Source organism: Scophthalmus maximus, chromosome 13 (assembly GCF_022379125.1).
Source record: "Scophthalmus maximus strain ysfricsl-2021 chromosome 13, ASM2237912v1, whole genome shotgun sequence".
Lineage (NCBI taxonomy): Eukaryota > Metazoa > Chordata > Actinopteri > Pleuronectiformes > Scophthalmidae > Scophthalmus > Scophthalmus maximus.
This window is the reverse complement of record NC_061527.1, coordinates 350001-367292: the sequence shown is the minus strand read 5'-3', so window position 1 is coordinate 367292 and position 17292 is coordinate 350001. Positions and strand designations below refer to the sequence as shown.

At 47.3% G+C, this 17292-nt stretch overlaps 3 protein-coding genes across 6 annotated transcripts in view; 2 read left to right on the top strand and 1 right to left on the bottom strand.

Annotated features, from left to right (window-relative positions):
* The first annotated feature begins 29 nt into the window (after positions 1–29).
* c13h19orf25 (chromosome 13 C19orf25 homolog) lies at positions 30–1999 on the top strand. Of its 2 annotated transcripts, XR_004795608.2 has the most exons (4): positions 30–183; positions 644–877; positions 1246–1719; positions 1856–1999. XR_004795608.2 is itself a non-coding variant. In XM_035647328.2 (3 exons), exons 2-3 carry the CDS (start codon positions 736–738, stop codon positions 1425–1427), a joined length of 324 nt encoding a protein of 107 aa, XP_035503221.1. In that variant the 5' UTR covers positions 30–183; positions 644–735; the 3' UTR covers positions 1428–1999. The 2 variants fall into 2 exon arrangements, 1 of the variants encoding a protein (XP_035503221.1); XM_035647328.2 differs by having other exon boundaries at positions 1246–1999.
* The window catches only part of apc2 (APC regulator of WNT signaling pathway 2), a 22463-nt gene continuing 6706 nt past the window's right edge, over positions 1536–17292 (bottom strand). For both annotated transcript variants that reach the window (XM_035647317.2, XM_035647315.2), the window contains 7 exons: positions 12781–12876; positions 12288–12684; positions 11868–11966; positions 11641–11780; positions 11322–11516; positions 10630–10844; positions 1536–10245 (listed from right to left, as the gene is read on the bottom strand). In XM_035647317.2, coding sequence (XP_035503210.1) covers positions 4689–10245; positions 10630–10844; positions 11322–11516; positions 11641–11780; positions 11868–11966; positions 12288–12684; positions 12781–12876 — 6699 coding nt within the window. In that variant the 3' untranslated portion in view covers positions 1536–4688. The remainder of the gene's footprint in view (positions 10246–10629; positions 10845–11321; positions 11517–11640; positions 11781–11867; positions 11967–12287; positions 12685–12780; positions 12877–17292) is intronic.
* The window catches only part of LOC118318044 (tripartite motif-containing protein 14-like), a 4598-nt gene continuing 954 nt past the window's right edge, over positions 13649–17292 (top strand). The window contains exons 1-6 of one of the 2 annotated variants that reach the window (XM_035647319.2): positions 13649–14456; positions 14558–14727; positions 14990–15862; positions 16197–16359; positions 16877–16914; positions 17206–17292. The exon at positions 17206–17292 is cut by the window's right edge and continues 954 nt beyond it. In XM_035647319.2, the coding sequence (XP_035503212.2) occupies positions 15133–15862; positions 16197–16359; positions 16877–16914; positions 17206–17292 (1018 nt within the window). In that variant the 5' untranslated portion in view covers positions 13649–14456; positions 14558–14727; positions 14990–15132. The remainder of the gene's footprint in view (positions 14457–14557; positions 14728–14989; positions 15863–16196; positions 16360–16876; positions 16915–17205) is intronic. The other variant, XM_035647320.2, reaches the window with a different exon arrangement.

Here is a 17292-nt window from a genome sequence, read left to right as displayed (position 1 = left end):
GCCAATCAGAGGAGAGGTGTGGGCGGGTCTTCCCTCACCTCGGGTTGTGACACTTCCGGTGGGTTCGTTCGTCTCCGGAGCCGCTTCTGTGTTTTCTGTCCGTTAGTCCGGTTCAAGTTCCCGAAGACGGATCGACCGGCGAGCGTAGACTCACCGGAGGCCTCGCAGAAAGACCGAACACCGGTAAGAGGCGACGAGCAGCTGTGACGTGTTGCACCATGATAGAAAATTAAAATATAACTTGCTCCTCGACAAACATGACGTCACCTGTGGACGTGAAGGACGTTTTGTTCAATTCGGCTCAGAAATATTTCACACGTCCACAGTGATTTAGATTAGCCCGTTAGCTTGTTAGCCCGTTAGCTTGTTAGCTCGTTAGCTAGTTGAATAAACAAACCACCAGGCTACATTTATATGATTGAGTCTTTATTCAAACTCATACTTGGTTGATTTTTTTAATGCCGTATTAAAGAATCAGTTTTTACAATTCAGATATATGTGTAAAATCATGTACAGATAGAAATATACGTCCACTACACACAATCCAATCTTAATTTGATAGATAACTGAACAGAGGTCCGGAAGAGTCTCCTCTGTGGATGGTGTCGCTGAGCCTCTTTCTTGTCTCTGCTCATGTCTCCAGGTAAATGAATCTGTTTGCTCCCGGGTGAGAAACCTCGGGTGGAGCTGGTCGGTGTGTCCGGTGCGGCAGGTGGAGCTCGGGGCCTCAGCAGGATGAATATCGTCTCTAAGAGTAAGAAGCGGGTGGTGCTGCCCAGCCGCCCCGACCCGCCCACAGTGGACCAGATCCTGGAGGACATCAACAGAGCCGCTCCCACTGACCCGGTCTTCAGCGCCCTGGAACGGACTGGACAAGGTGAGTCCGTCTGTCCTGTGGTTAAATACCTGTCTGTCTGTCTGTCTGTCCTGTGGTTAACTACCTGTCTGTCTGTCTGTCTGTCTGTCTGTCTGTCCTGTGGTTAACTACCTGTCTGTCTGTCTGTCCTGTTGTTTGTCTGTCCGTTTGTCCTGTGGTTAACTACCTGTCTGTCTGTCTGTCCTGTTGTCTGTCTGTCCTGTGGTTAACTACCTGTCTGTCTGTCTTGTTGTCTGTCTGTCTGTCCTGTAGTTTACCGTCTGTCTGTCTGTCCTGTAGTTTTAAACCCGTCTGTCTGTCTGTAGTTTACCACCTGTCTGTCTGTCTTGTACTTTACCACCTCTCTGTCTGCCTGTCTGTCTGCTCAGACTCGCCCCGCCCCTCGGACTCGGACATGGAGCTGAGGTTCCGTCAGTGTCGTCAGTACCTGGATCTGAACGAGCGGCTGCAGGAGGCCAGAGGTCGTCTGCTGCGACAGAGGGAGGAGCTGAGGTCGGCGGGGGAGCAGCTGGACAGGGACGTGTTGGAGGCCAAAGGTCAAGCACTCTGACCCGACACGACCTGCAGACTGTGACACTGGTGATGTCGTCTGACTCAGTGTTCTGACTTTATATTAAAGGCTCTGAACACTTTAACAAAGCAGAAGAATCAACAGACGTTTTAATGAAACACATCACACTTTATTGGATGAAAACATTAATAATGACTCTGTTGCTTTGCCTCACATGACGCCGTCACGCCTCCGTGACCTCGGTCACACACGAACATCTACACGTCTGTTCGTGTTTCACACGTGACTGTTCCACTGTCAGAGGTCGACTCTACAACACGACATCCAGTTTGTGAGTAAATCAATGAATCTCCTGCAGGAGTTTGGACTTGGGTGTGAACGAGGCGACTAACGGCGGAGGACAAATGTTGGGACCTTGTGACGGTTCTTCACTTCCTCACTCAGTTTTCATCGTTCTAATCTTACAGGGCTGTTGAAGTGATTCTCCTCCACGATCCGTCAGTCGAGTGTTGAACGTCACGAGCTTCAACAAGGAACAAAAACTATGAGTTTGTGAAATGACGTCCAGAAAGTTTCTCATCACTTAATAAACCTTGTGTGAAAAAAATGTACTTAATGAAAATCATTTTTTTTATTTTTCTGTAACCTGTTGAAGAGCTGCTTCACCCACCAGCCAGCAACTGAACCAAGCCAAATCGTCACTGATCAGCTGATCGGCATCTGTCACCAGGGCGACGTCGTCAAACACAAACCAAGTCCTCAGATCAACGAGCCGTCTGCTCCTCACAGTTCTGATCTGATGATTTGTTATTAAACCTGCAACTAACTTTTACAATTAATGGGTTTATGTCTAGAAAACGCCACGCGTGAAAAACATAAAATCTTCACATTTGAGAAGTAACAGGTGTTTGACATTTCCACTTTTTTAAAAAGACAAATAATCATTTGATTAAAAAAAAAAAGGGCACGGATTAATTTTCTTTCGATTGGCGAATTGATGATGAGACTAATCATTGGGGCTGGCGAACGTTAACACCAATAGCTGAAGATGATGACGTCATAAAAACTTTATGGAAGTTTTGACGACACCGACGTGACGCCGATGTAGAGCGGAGAAGGGAGCGAGCGAGCGAAGGTGAGGTAAAGAGCCGCATACAGTTCTACAGTGACGTCAGACTGTAAATGTTGTTATCAGGGTGAAAAGATTTTAGTTCATTATGAAACTGGCGGGAAAAATTAGACAACGGTGGCGGCCGCCACAGTCTGAGTCATTAATGAGAAACACTGGTGGAATTATGAATAATATAGATAATATCCACATGCATTTTCAGCTCTGGCCACCAGGGGGTCTCTTGTTATGGTTTGGGTGCATTGTAGTAACGCAGCATCTATGACGTCATGTCTTACTTCACTGTTTTCATTCTCGTATGTTCTTTTTAAATTTACAATTTTTTTTTTACAGACCTTAGTCTCTTATTGGTTCACGTGAAAAACAACAAACAGACTTTGAGATTCATCATTTCACAAACTCACACTTTGACACCGTTGAGCCCATAAGTGACGACCGACACTCAGAAGATGATTGACAGTCACCAGCAGGGGGAGGTGGTGAACACCAGAACAGTCTGGTCCCTGATGACGAGCTACGAGTACAGAGAATATTCATCGTCTTAATGTTCCACTTCCTCTTCCTATCGCTACTTGAACAGCAACACAGTTAAGCAGATAGTAACACATTTATAAAGACGTCCTGAGGACACACACCTACCCGACCATCGTCCAATCACATCATCTCCTCACCCAGCGGGTCATGTCCATGTGTCCATCCGACAGTTTATATTGTTATAGGTCTTTGCAGCACAATAATACAGATTGATAGTATTTTCTCTCGTTGCACTTGTTTTACTGCTGAACAACAACAGCGTGTTGTCGTCTGTGTGGTACAGTGGATATATTAGCATGCTGTCGGGAGCAACACCAGGAAACTTCAGGGTTTTTATATCTGAATGGTATTTACAACACGGACTAAGACACTGAACAGGAGAGAAGGAACTGACCCAGAATCAGCTGCTAGCTGGACAGTAAATTATCGATAGTATTTTCTGAAGCAGAGATGAAACAGTCCAGCAGGTGATCCCGCCCCCTCATGAATAATATTAGTGTGTGTATATGAATAACATCCCTCTATGTAGGGTTGGACAATATGAGAGGTCATATATCGCAGTCAATAATATTTCTGCTTGTATGAGTTAGTCAGTTTTGCGAGTTACTGTGCGCGACGTATCAATGTAATGAAGGTATCTGTTGAACTGAGGGAGCGTTGTGTTGGCGGAGGTCGGACGTGTCGTCCACATCTCTTCGCAGATTGAATTTGTTGGATTAGTCAAATAAGAACGTCAGGTAGTAGTTTGCATTTAACCAGTTTCATCAAAGTATAATTAGAGTTATACTAAATATTTCTCTTAAATAATATTATTGTCCCTTTTCCCTTCTCGCTTGTTCGTCAACCTGAAGCTTTCACAGGACTTCAGAACCTTGAAGAAACTTCTGTCGTTTAAGTTTTGTCCCGGAGAAAACTCACACTAAGTGTTTAATGTCTGAAACTCAGAGTGTATCCACGTACCTCCGCTCAAGATCCAGTTAAAACTGTTTTAAATTTTTTACGACAAGGAAAAATAAATGAAAGTAATAATGATAATAATTCAAAGGAATGTTTTACCCTGCCGGGCTCCTTGTGTAACAGGAAAGTCTAGCAGCGAATTGTATGGTGACATTGATGTACTGTATGTTAAAAAATACTTCACACGTCGGCGTCTTTGTGTCCTGTGAGAGTCCGTCAACAGTCGGGTGAAAGTCCAGCTGAGTTTTCATCCTCACGTTTGCATAAAATTGTTCCTCTTATCGATTCTGTCCAGGAGACCGATGGTGATTCATGTGCTGATCATCAAGTTCATTGTCTTTTTGCTTCATAGTTTCACTACATTTCTACCAGGCAATGATTATTCTACAAATACAAAAAAAAAGTACAAAAAGATGCACTTCCTCTTCAGGGGAGACGTTTCTCTGAAGTGCATCTCTGAAAGTTATTATTGGTCCGTTCACGTGAGAACTTTTTTTCAATGCATACATCCAAGCCTGTATGATTGGAAGCTGTGATCACCTGCTCAGGGAGAAGAACTTGAATGCAGCGGATGGGGAAAGTAAAGGGTCATTATCCGAGGTATAGGGACCAGCACACTCCTCGCCTGTCCACCTGAGTGTTTGAACACAGTAAAGCCGTTCAGAATTCCACCTTGCGTCCTACGACTGTCTTTTCCCCCCTGACTTCTCACTGATCGTGGCAGCTTGGCTCTGTGGGTCTTGCAGGCAGCCGGCCACCGGGCTGGGGGTGTAGTTGAACGGGGTGACTCGGACCGCGTTGCTGAGGGAGCCTTGGCGGAAATGGACGGCTCCGCCCACGTGGCAGTCTGATGTTCCCGTAGATACGGTGCTGTGGCTCCTCAGAGAACCGTCTGAATCCCCATCCTGTAGGTTACTTCCTGAGGTGGCACTGACCTTCCTGAAAAGGGCTCGTCGTGCCACTTCCTCAGAAATCAATTGCGCTGTTTCAGCTGTAGGAGAGGTGCTCGAGTTGGTCTTGTTATTTGTAAAGTCTTCTGTCTGGACTGTTGCGTCACTTGTCTTGCGAGATGCAAGTAGAATAGTTGGCAGTTTTCCCGGAAGAGCTGGTGGCTTTGCCTTGTCCCCATCAGGAGAAGAAACCAGAGGTAATGCATTAGCTGGCAGAGTGCTTTTCAAGATCTGAGGTACATCTTCATCCCTGATTCTCCTCCAGGTAACTCTGTCGTTCAGCCGAGATCCGGATCTCTGACCTTTCTTCTTTGTATCGTCCTCGCTCTTTGCTCTTCCACTTGAATCAGATGATGAAGAGCGAAGGGAAGAGCGGCTGGTCACGCGGCTCAGTATGTTAATGCTCGGTGATGAGGCGTGACGTTTGAAGGTATCTTTGTCTTGCTGCTGCCTGGCTCCGGACACTCTGCCAGGCCCATTCCGCTGAGCCGCCCTGCAGGGGCTTTCAGAACTAGTTCTCCTGGCTGGGCGTCTGCCAGATAGATCCCGTTCACTGGAGGTGGCCCTAGAAAGGGCAGCAGTTTGCTTCTGAAGACCAGAGTTTGGCCTCTGCACTTCCTGGGCTTGTCGTGGACCTTTTACTTGCGCCCTCCTCGGGGCTTGCACAGCTGCCTTAAGTTCCTGACAGCGTGATGAACAAAGGAAGACAGCTGCAGCACCAGGAACTGCTCTGCGTGGAGATCCATTTTGAGATCCAGGCATGTTGCGGACAGATCCATCACATCTCAGCACAGTCTTTGATTCTTTAATGAAAGTCAGCTGTCTCAAGAATCCACTGCGATCAGTCTCACCACCACTCGAGTGGAGAGAAGCCATCCTGACAAGGTCAAAGCGACTTGGGGGTAATATACTTCTCCCATGATTGGTTTGTCTGTTGGATGTATGGTTAGTAACCAGCGGTGAAAGAGGTCTGGCTTGCCTGCCGGAATTTTGCATGAAAGGGATTCGGACAGGTGACTTCTGAGTTTTAGGTGGTGGGGATTTTTCATTTTGATTCACAATAGGAGATCGTCCCCTCCTTTCAGGTGGACTGCTAGCTGGTGGACTGCTAGCAGGTGTGGCATTCTTTTTCTGGATGGATTTATTTGTCTGAGTTGGTGATTTTATCTTCTTCTGACTTTGTTTGGATGGTGTAGAGCTAGAGCTTTGTGACGATCCAGAGGATGAACTTTTTGGTATCCTTGGAGGTGGAGTAGAGCTCCTCTTTGGCAAAGACAGTTCTGTGTCCTGGGGGCGGCCCAATCTGTGAAGGCTCTTGGATCTGTGCTGAGCAAGATTTGGGTTCTTTGGAGCATCTGTCTTGGTTGGTACTTTTCTGGGAGGAGGTATTTGTGATGGCGCTGTCTCTTTTTTCGGTGTATAGATCACTGTCCTTCCTCTGAAAACCACTGGTAAGTTTGCAACTGGCTTGCGCTGTGCGAAGTCTAAAGGTTTATTTGCCTTTTTGTCTTTAGCAAACTTCCTTTCTTTGGGCGTAAAGCTGGAAGTTGACATAAACGACAGGACTGATTCAGTCTCTTCAGAGGATGGTTCTTGAGACTTGGATGCCTGCAGCCCTGTGACAACACAATCAGCACCCTCCTGTATGGCTCTCCATTCAACACTATTGAGGTCTGAATCTCTATCCCATGCTGTATCATCACTATCCATTTCCTCATCCAAGTCCCAACAATCAGATACCTTTTGTTTTTGTTTTTGAGCGTTTTCTGCTTTCTTCCTCCTAGCAGCAAGCTTCCTCCTCTGCTTGGGCATGGCAGATGTTATACATTTCTGAAGGAGATCATCCTCTGAATCCATGCTGACAGAGCTCGGTGAGCTTTGTCCTTCGTACTGGCTGTGAATTGTCATAGGCTTTGTTTGTTGCGCCGTGTTCAGTGTTTTGTTGTGTCTGTTTTTGTACCATATTTGCTGGGCTTTTGATTTATGATCCTCAAACTCGGCATCACTCAGTGAACTGAGAGAGGAGCTGAGTGAATAACATGCCAGAGAGTCATCCTTCATCAGATTCTGTTTGATCCGGTTAAACCCTCTGGGCTTTGCTTGGTAATTATCAATCCTGCCAATATTGGTCATGCTCCGGGAGAGAGTATTTCTACTTGCTTCCCTGATCTGTCGTCTACTTGTTCTCTTCATTGCTCCATCAATTTCATTGTTGTCATCATAGAAGCTATTACTGTCCTCTGAAGAATGTGTCATTTGTCGAAAGATTGTATTTCTATTTTGTGATCCAACATTAAGGTTACCTCCTGGGTTTTGCTTAATGACAGGCAGTTCCAGTTTTCTGACAATGCCTTGACCTTGCCTCTTCTTTTGTTGGTTAGGAGACTGATCACGATTCCTTTGACTTGCCACCCTATCAGCCACCTCTTTGCTCTGCATCAGCACCCTCTGAGTGGGAACAACATGTTTGGTTGTTTGGTTGACTTGTATCTCAGGTGGGTAATTCATCCTGTTGGGTTTGTGGAAGTGTGAGAATATCCTCAAGTCCTCGATCCTCTTTGCCTCATCATCAAGCAGCTCTTGTTTGTTCATACCTTTAGCTGTGCAGTCTTTGGCCCCCCTGTCTTTCAATGGATAATGAAGTGTTTCGTCACTTAGCGATGTTGTGCTGGAGTAGTTAACAGGTGTCCCTTCTGCAGAATCAGTGAAGGATGAATCGTCAAATTTGAAGTCTTTTTGTGGAATGACAATTCTCCTTCCAGGACACATTTGTGTTTTTCCATTCGGGAGCATCATGTACACAGGAAGATGAATGTGCTTTCGGGAATTGAGAATGTGAGGCGGGATCGTGGTCATCAGGGAAGGTCTCATTTTTCTGAACTTGGAGGGCATTGCTGAGTTGATGCATTCTTTTAAGATTTCTATGTCATCATCTGAGTTGCCCTCACTGTATCTTTCCCCATGCTCGAGTCCTGGCTCACCCGCATCAGGGAAGGGAAGATTTTTGTCATTTTGCTGGAGCAGTGGGGTCAATTTCAGCTCCACATCTTTCTGTATGTAGTGTTCGTGGAGAGGCAGAGCACTTAAGCTTGAAGCACAAGAGAAGTTCTCAGTGGGCTTTTCCACCGTAAAGTAGATCATAGTGTCCAGGTCAGGAGGAAGGTTAAACCTCTCCTTGGAGTCTGTGATCTCCATGAACTTTCGCAGGCTACTTTCCCACTGGCCTGCTATTCCCATGGCCTGGGTGTCTGGTCCATTTGGCTCAACACAACATGGAGTTTTACTTCTGCTCGGAGGCATTGTTTGCCCTGGGCTGTCGGGAAGATCACTGGGACTTATTGTTCCATCAATCATCTCACTGCATGGATCACTTTGGATTGAGCTGGCAATGGAGGGAGACTCAAAACTGCCCAGGGAACTGACTGAGCTACAGCGACTCATTATCAGCGGTGTGTCTTGGATGTAATTCTCAGACGAACTAGATGGAGATCTGTCTTCAAGTATGGCTGGTGAAGCTCCTCTGAGGAACACTTTTTCCCTTTTGGCAGGACGGGGGATTTCAATGGGATCTGTCTCTTTGCTCTGAAAGGTTTTAGAGTCAGTCATCAGCAGCTGGCTGTCGCTCAGATCCTCCAAGGTTTCATCCTCTTCAGCTCTCTTCACCACTTCTCCATCCTCTACTTCAATTATTTCTAATGACGAGTCACTCTCCAGCTCATTTTCACTTTGTCCGTCCAGGGCTCCATCGCCAGAAGAGAGGGAAGACAGTGAGCTGCAGCGGGAGAAGCAGATCGGAGTGTTCTCCACAGAGTATTTCTGGACTGTCTCCATCGTACCAATGGTTGGGCTTCTGGTCGATGCCATTGGTGAAAATTTTGTAATGCTCCCACCGGTCATCACAGTTGGCACCCATGCCTGCCTCCTCATCGCTTGGGCAGCCTGGACATTGATCGCTGTCTTTGCTACACCGAATTTAGCCACACTTTGAATAAGCGGGACCTGCTGATAAGATGGAGACAGTTTAATTGAAGTCATGCTGACATCAGAGGAGACTTTAGTCGATGCACTGACAGGTGTTTGTACGGGTTGATCCTGGTTCTTTTCTGGATCTGTGTTACTGAGCTCTAGAGCGTTCACGTCTCTGTTGTCCACAGAATCCCGCTCTGGAATTTCTTGCTGGTGAGTCTCTCTCAGGACAACAGCCCCTACATTGAGGTACTCTTGATGAGCCACCTTGAGATCCAGCTGGTTGGGTCTTTGCTGTTGTAGCATTAGGGCTCTTGGAGCTGGTCGCATCTGGTCTTTGCTCCCACAGTAGCCATCACTCGTGCTGCCACTGTTTAGACTGTCTGTGGAGACACTTGTGTGGGCAGTTTTCAGGCGCAACAGGGCGTGGGCTCTACTGAGACGTTCTCGGTGGGCCAGGCTGCTTGTTTCAGAGAGACGGCAGGGGGAGCAGGATTTTGCCTGGGCCTCAATGAGTTCATCTCTTCCATAAGGCCAGTCTGCCAGGTGGTCCTCAGAGCTGAGGCTCAAACTGTCCTCCGAAGATGTTTGCATGGTGATGTCCTCCACTAACCTGTCGATCTTGGCGACCGTGTTGGTGATCTTTTTTGCTAGTTTCTCTGCGGCAGCAGAGACCACATCGTCAGCAGGCGCATGTCTCTTCTCAATCATCTGATGTGGTTCTATGTCTCTCTCAGGTTCACTGTCCCTCTTACGAGGCTGGTTTTGCAGGAAGTTAGAGTTGGTGAGGAACATGGACAGCATAGAGAAGCTGCCGGTGTCCAGGCTGCTGGAGATGTTGGGGGCCTCATCATCATCAAAACAACCAGAATCAGACGCATAGTCCTTCGCCAGACTCTCAATGTGCCGCAGCGGCTTGTTTAGGGTTAGGTGCTTGGGGCTCTGTTTCTCAAGGGTGTCAAAGGTCTCCGCCAGGTGTTTGGCATCCAGCTCTGCCTCCAAAGCCTTTTGTTTCCTCATGTAGAGTGAGGGCATGCAGGAGCCAGGGGATACGACTGCAGCATCCTTATATTTCAGGGGTCGGTTTGTGAGCAGGTTCCTTAAAGCTGCAGCACTGCCCATGGCTATCATCTTGTGCTTAGAATGGATTAGGTTGCGTAGCATGCTAACTGCTCCGAGGTCCCACAGCAGCTCCTGGTCTTTTGGACTTCGGGCTGAAAGGTTCCACAGAGTCCCGCAGGCGTTGCTCACTATGGTCAGGCTGTGTGAGCGCAGGTGCTGCAGCAGAGTCTGGAGGCAGTTATGGTCCCTGAGGATTTGCCTGAAGAAGAAAAACAACAGACATTTTAATAATGGTGCCAAGGGTTTTTCAGGGTTTGCAATTTAAAAAACAATTACAAACAGAGTTCAAACAAAGTAAATTTAAGTAAATTGAACATTTCACATCAATTTGGTTAAAAATGTCTGAGAATATGAAAAGGTTGTGTTGAACTTGTTGTTTGTATTAACACAGGAAACTAAAGGATAAACTCAAGGTTCCCTTCACTGCTTCTCTTTTTATTTGACTTTGTGATGTGGTTGAAAGCTCAAAAAAACTCAACCAACCTCAATATTTTTCTAACAAAGTAATATGTCCACCTTTATGCCCAATAAAGTACCAATGTGACGGACAAAAGGATTGTGTATTTGAGTCTCAGGGACCGACCTGTAGTCTTCTCGTGTGGCGACCAGACTGGACACGTTCCGTAGGATCCCGCCTCCGCTCTCGATGATGGCGAGTGAGTTGGTCTGACACCGGTACGTCAGCGTACTGACCAAGAAGCCCAGAGCGCCGTCCACCGCGCAGATCGCCACCTTGTTGTCAATGCTGTGAGCCGACAGGTTCCACAGAGCGCTCAGGAGACTCTTCAGGGTCGACTCCTGCAGAACCAGCAAAACAAACGGTTTTATTTGAGTTGAGTCAATGTTTGATAAAGTTTTTTTTTTTCCCTTTTATGAATTTCTTTGTCTGAAAACGTGGAAACGATTGGCCCGGCTCTGACCAAAGGAAATAAATGAATGCCAGCTCCTCTAAACCTCAGTGATGAAGTTTATTCAAGTTTACTTTTATATATTTTCACACATTTTTGTGCTAACTATTGATCTTCATTAGTGCTGGTAGGCAGAGGCGTCGCAACAGGGTAGACAAAGCAGGAAAGAGACCGCATGAGTCACAGCTAAAACATGAATTGTATTATTATATAATCATTAATATAATTATTAACAATCCTAAGCACCCGACTCACAGTAAAAATGTTTCACTGATATTTAAAAAATCATCTTCACATCATCTCTCAAAATAAATCCAGTGTCTCTCTTCTTATCTCATCAATGGGTGGGTTGGTTTGTTTTACTCACCTTCGTGGCCTGCAGGGCGCAGGTCATCAGCGCGGACACACAGCCGATGTCACGGAGGACTCTCTTGCTGCTGATGTCGGCCCTCCAGGACAGATTCCTCAGGATGCTGGAGACCACCTGATGGAGCTCCTCGCTGTCCGAGGCCAGCTGGGCCACCAGAGCCTGGAGGCAGCTCTTCTTGGAGCACAGGGTCGCCTGCGGGGGGACGGACACCACCACCACGTCGGTTTAGTGAATTAGGTTCATTCAATCTGAATGCCAACCTTGACATAAACAGTGCAGCTACAGACAGTCTGTGAGGGTCCTCGTCTGTCGGTACCTTGTTGACGACGTCGCCAAATGTGAGGTTGGTCACAGCCATCCCTGCGTATCGTCGCAGCGCCATGTTGATGGGATCGTTCTGCATGCCGTACATGTCCTGGTCCAGGTGAATCAGATCCGCCACCACCTGCAGACCACCTGGAGGAGGACATCACACTATCAGCCTTCAAGACCTGAACCTTTCACTGGTGTGTGTGTGTGTGTGCGTGTCAGTGTTTCACAAACCTAATTCATTCATGGCGCGGCGGTACTCCTCCTCGAAGGAAAGCTTCATGATAGCGCACATGGCCTGACAGATCTGAGGGTCCACAGGTTCAGGAATATCTGCACAGCAGAAAAGAAGAAGTGAGGAGACTTTTCATCTCAACGTAAATCTCAGCTTCACTGAAAAGATGCAACCTGTGGAAAGGGACAGTTTACAGTTCTGTCCACGTGTTCATGTAAACACTTATTAAGAAACCAGGTGAGAGACCAACAGGAGACACACGTCCTGCAGAACCCGGTCTGACTTTGTACTTCACTCGTGGTTTACATGGATCTCTTGTTAATTAAGGTTCGTTCTGTGACCGTCACAGTATTGGTCAGAAAGGTTCAACCCTGCCGGTGGTATTGGTTCTTCCGTATTTACAGAAGAACTCGACTCACCGCTGGTTTTGGTTCCTCCAGGTGAAGGCGGCCCAGCGTGGCTCTCGATCCAGTCCCAGCCGCTGTCGCAGTAGGTCCGGACCTGCTCCAGCATGTGCAGGACCCTCATCTCGCGGCGGGCCTGGCCCTCGTCCTGCTGGGAGAAGATGATGTTGTGGAGGGCGGCGCTGGCTCTGGATTTGGCCTCTCGGCTGCAGCCCGCCGGCGTCGTCGTCTCTCCAGAACCACCTCCACCATCCGGATCTTCGTGCAGGATCTGGACCAGCAGGGGGACGCAGCCGGACTTCCTCATGGCGATGCAACTGTCCTGAGAGCTGGACAGGGCCAGAAGAGTCCGGGACATCTCCTCCTTGTCTCTGTTGGCGAGCATGGAGAGCAGCCAGAACACCATCTCCACCTGAGGAGGATGCAAACGTTCTTATCAAGACCGAGATCGTCACGAGGAGCAGTTTTATCTGAGATCATCAGCATGTGGAGTGAGTGTGTGAGGTACCTTGCTGCCTCCGTCTGCAGGAGCGTCTGTTCCTGCTGCAGCTGACGACATGTTGTTCTCCGGTTCTCCAGCAGGAGGCTTCTCGGCTCCACACAGCTGAGGGAGGAGAGGAGGATTAACGGGATTAACGGGACTCAGATGTGAAGATGTTCAGGTTGATGATGTGAGCACAGGCACAGGCACACACGCACACACACACACACGCACACACACACACACACACACACGCACGCACACACATAGAGCTTCATTGGGATTCACACTGAAATCCTCTGAGAGGCGTATAAGCGATTTCATCCCCGTCACCATAGCAACGCCTCTGGGTGTGATGCGTGTGTGTGTGAGCAAAAGACCATCTGCAGACAAAGAGGCGAGTGTGTTTGTGTGTGTGTGTGTGTGTGTGTGTAACAAAGGAATCTGAATACATTCGTTTTCTTCTTCTGTGTTTGGTGTTGTACAGACTGAATCTGTGGCTCTGATCCAAACCTCCATTAAACACAACCTGCTGCAGCATGGTGACAAAATGGACGCCAATGAGCAGAGAAGCAGGATAAAACCTGATGTCTTCATCAGCAGCAGAGGACGAGCGACACTACAGACACGTCTGCAGACACACGTGTCTCCTTCATGACGAGGCCACAGACGTCTCACCTCATTCAAACTCATTCTTCTAAATGTTGCTGCACATGAACGATGTCAACACTGACCCAGAATCAGTCTTTGCTCACTGGAGCTGATCCTCAGTCGAGTGTGTCGGCCGTTGCTGAGCAATGACCCGCAAACTTTTACTTTTCTACAAACCAGGACATGAAACCGACCACGCGAGGGAGGAGTCATCTCGCAGCTTCCTGTCTTCACATCTCTGCTTGTTATTCTCAGAGGGAAGCAGAGCAGAGAAAAGGACCGACTGTCTCCGTGCCAGCGCCGCAGCCTAGCAACCGCCAATCACAGCACAGCTCAGAGACGGTTTCTCTGCATAGCAACGAGTCGAGGCTGGGACAGAGACAGAGATGGGGACGGAGGAAGAGGAGGAAGAAGAGGAGGATCGAATATAAACTGAACGAGGAGAGTTTAGATGTTTGTTTTTCAATGAGTGATAATAATTTCTGTTGTTGTGAATTTTTTTTTAATCGCTTAATTGATTTGTAGGTCAAAGGTCACTGAGTTTAAACTGGTAAATAATTAATGAGCTCAGATGTTAACAATGATTTATTCAAACTGATTGATTATTTATCACGCCCGCCTCTCCTCCACCAACCAGCACCAAGGAAAACCTGCTGACTGATTTAACTGCTAGAAAACCAGTAATCGACATGTTTAAGTGCTTTGGACAAACTGTTCTTGTATAAGAACATGGACCAGAACCATGTTCAATCAGAATCATGTCACATAACGTAACTGACGTAACATTGTACGACACACCACGGCTAACGTTACGCTGCTAGCTTAAAGACATCCTGTTACAGTCATAAATCGATGTGTCCAAGGTGTACGATACATAGAAAGATAGATAAAGTCAAGTTAGCTAGGATGTGGTTGAACGCTAACATTAGCTGTTGTCTGATCTGTTCACTACAGCCTCTGAGCCCTGAGAGTGACGTCGGAGGAAAATGGCCGCCATGTGAATATGGTCTGTGGATGCACTCATCTGGGGTGTCCAGGATAATCATCATACTGTAATAATACGTTTTATAAAGAGTTTTGTAGGCCATGTGGATAACCAGGATAACTGTCTAATCCTGGTCCCGGCTCTAACTTTATACCTGAACTCTAACAGAACGAACTGCTGCTCACAGCAGCCAATCAGCTGTAGCCGCAGTCAGACATGGAGACAAACTGGTCCAACTGGAAACCAAAGAATGTGGAGACCAGACGGAGAGAAGTCGGAGAGAAACGCTCTGATCTGACGCAGGATTTTACTCTGACAGAAATATATCAGACACAACTGTAAGTACCTGACGATCAGATTCACTTTACACCAGACTGAACACGGACAGAGACACGATCACAGACAGTCACAGACAAATGTTCAGGTTCAGGTATAACACCTGAACAATCTGTTCCAGTTTCTTCACTTTTTTCTACTTGTCATTGTTTCATTATGAAATGACTTGGTGTCACTCTCTGATTCGGCCTCATGACTTGTAACTTTCAGCTTTATTGATCATTGTAAAAAACACTTTGTCTCTTCATGTCTTTAATTCTTCAGACTGATCTGCAGCTGCAGGACGACTGGACCACCCTCAATTCCTCATTCATCTGTTTAATCTCATGATATTTTGCTCCCTGAGCTTCACAGCGATCAAACTACATCAAGACAAACAAGTCTGACAGGAACAACAGAAGCTGAGAATGAGTCTGGTGGAGGAACCTTCACAGGACAGAGTCCAGGAAGCGTCTGAACTATGTGTAGAAGACGACGATGAGGCGAAGGTGAAAGATCTTTTTAAGACACGTCAGGTGCAGAAGAGGACGATCAGCCCGCTGACTCTTCTCAGAGAGGACCTCAGCATGTTTAAAGACGGAGTGTTCAAAGTGTTTATGGACAAAGACAGGAAGGCCGAGCACGAGGACCCGAGCCGAGCGCCGCCCGGGGGTAAACCCCCCGTCGGCGGCGGCGTGCTCAGTCTGCTCAGAGAAGACCTGAGCCAGTTCAGAGAGGAAGTGAGCAGCATCTTCAGCGTCAGCTCATCCAAGTCTGCAGAGACGACCGTCAACCCTGTGAGCCTGATCACAGACGACCTCTCCAACGTCTTCAGGATCGGCTTCTCCGACGAGAAGGATGACTCCTCCAAAACAAAAGTCCAGAAAGCTGAAAGAACAGACGACCTCTTTAGGAAACTGTTCAGAAGAGACGCGCCACAGAAGAGTCGTGAGGAAGCAGAGACAGACAGTCAGGAAGTCAGAAAGACGTTTTCAGAAAAGAGCCAAACAGAAGAAGAAGAGACCGTCGACGCTGAGAAAGAGACCGACATCGTGAAAGACAAATCAGACGACAGGGAAGTGGATGTCGATGAGTCTGAGGAGACAACAAGTCTCTGTGAAGAACCACAACAAGAGGAGACGACGTGTTCAGACACAGGTACTGTCCTTACTGTCCTGTCCTTCCAGTCCTTCCTGTCCTGTCCTTCCTGTCCTTCCTGTCCTTCCTGTCCTGTCCTGTCCTTCCTGTCCAGTCCTTCCTGTCCTGTCCTTCCTGTCCTTCCTGACATGCACCAAATTCAAATCCGTTCATCTTTTATTCCATGTGAACATTTTTACCAAATTTGAAAAATTGTATTTGGGGGTTCCAGAAATATCTCATGGATAAAAAAACACAATGTCGCCGGCATCCACATGGAAAACATTCCAGAACCGAGTTTCACACGTGTTCTGTAGCCACAAGAGAAAACTTTATAAAGTCCTGTTCATTCTAGTTCATTCGTCTACAGAGAGATGTCGCGACGACGACTTTGTGGCATCAGACGAGAGGAGAGAGGAGGAGGAGGAGGAGGAGGAAGATAAACCTTCAGAGACTCTTCACTGGGAGACGCTTCTGTCTGAACTCTGTCTGAGAGACGCTACCGACGACGCCATGAGGTGAGACGCTGTCAAACCAACAGACTGGACAGACAGACGCCAAACTGTGAGCTAACTGTGAGCTAACTGTTGCCTAACTGTCCGCTAACTGTGAGCTAACTGTCGGCTAATTGTGAGCTAACTGTGAGCTAACTGTCCGCTAACTGTCCGCTAACTGTGAGCTAACTGTCCGCTAACTGTGAGCTAACTGTCCGCTAACTGTCTGCTAACTGTGAGCTAACTGTTGGCTAACTGTCCGCTAACTGTGAGCTAACTGTCCGCTAACTGACCGCTAACTGTGAGCTAACTGTGAGCTAACTGTCTACTAACTGTCCGCTAACTGTCGGCTAACTGTCCGCTAACTGTGAGCTAACTTTGAGCTAACTGTCGGCTTACTGTCCGCTAACTGTGAGCTAACTGTCGGCTAACTGTCCGCTAACTGTGAGCTAACTGTGAGCTATTTGTCGGCTAACTGTGGGCTAACTGTGAGCTAACTATGAGCTAACTGCTAGCTGACTGTTTGATCTGTTCGATCCAGGGATCCTCCGGGACGAGACCCATGGTCGGTGAAGAACTGTAAGATCTCTCAGTTTCTATTTCCTTCTGCTTCACATGAAAGATTTGATCATATAGTTGGTTTCCCTGTGTCTGAGAGACATTAATAACTTTTACAGTATCATCCACATAGAGTTACAGCAATTATGTTTGACAATAACGACAACAACCTGAAAAATCACAGAGCTTCACTTTATGCTGAAAGCAACAGAATCTATTTGGGGGTTATTTTATTTTGACACTCGAGAGACAGGAAGTGATTGTAGAAGAAGAACTGGATGATCAACTAATTGATTTTTCTTGTGCCCCCAGTTGCCTGTTATTTGACCTTTGACCCCTGCACTGCCAACTCAGAGCTGCTCCTGACCGACCGCAACAGGACGGTGACTCGCGTGTGGT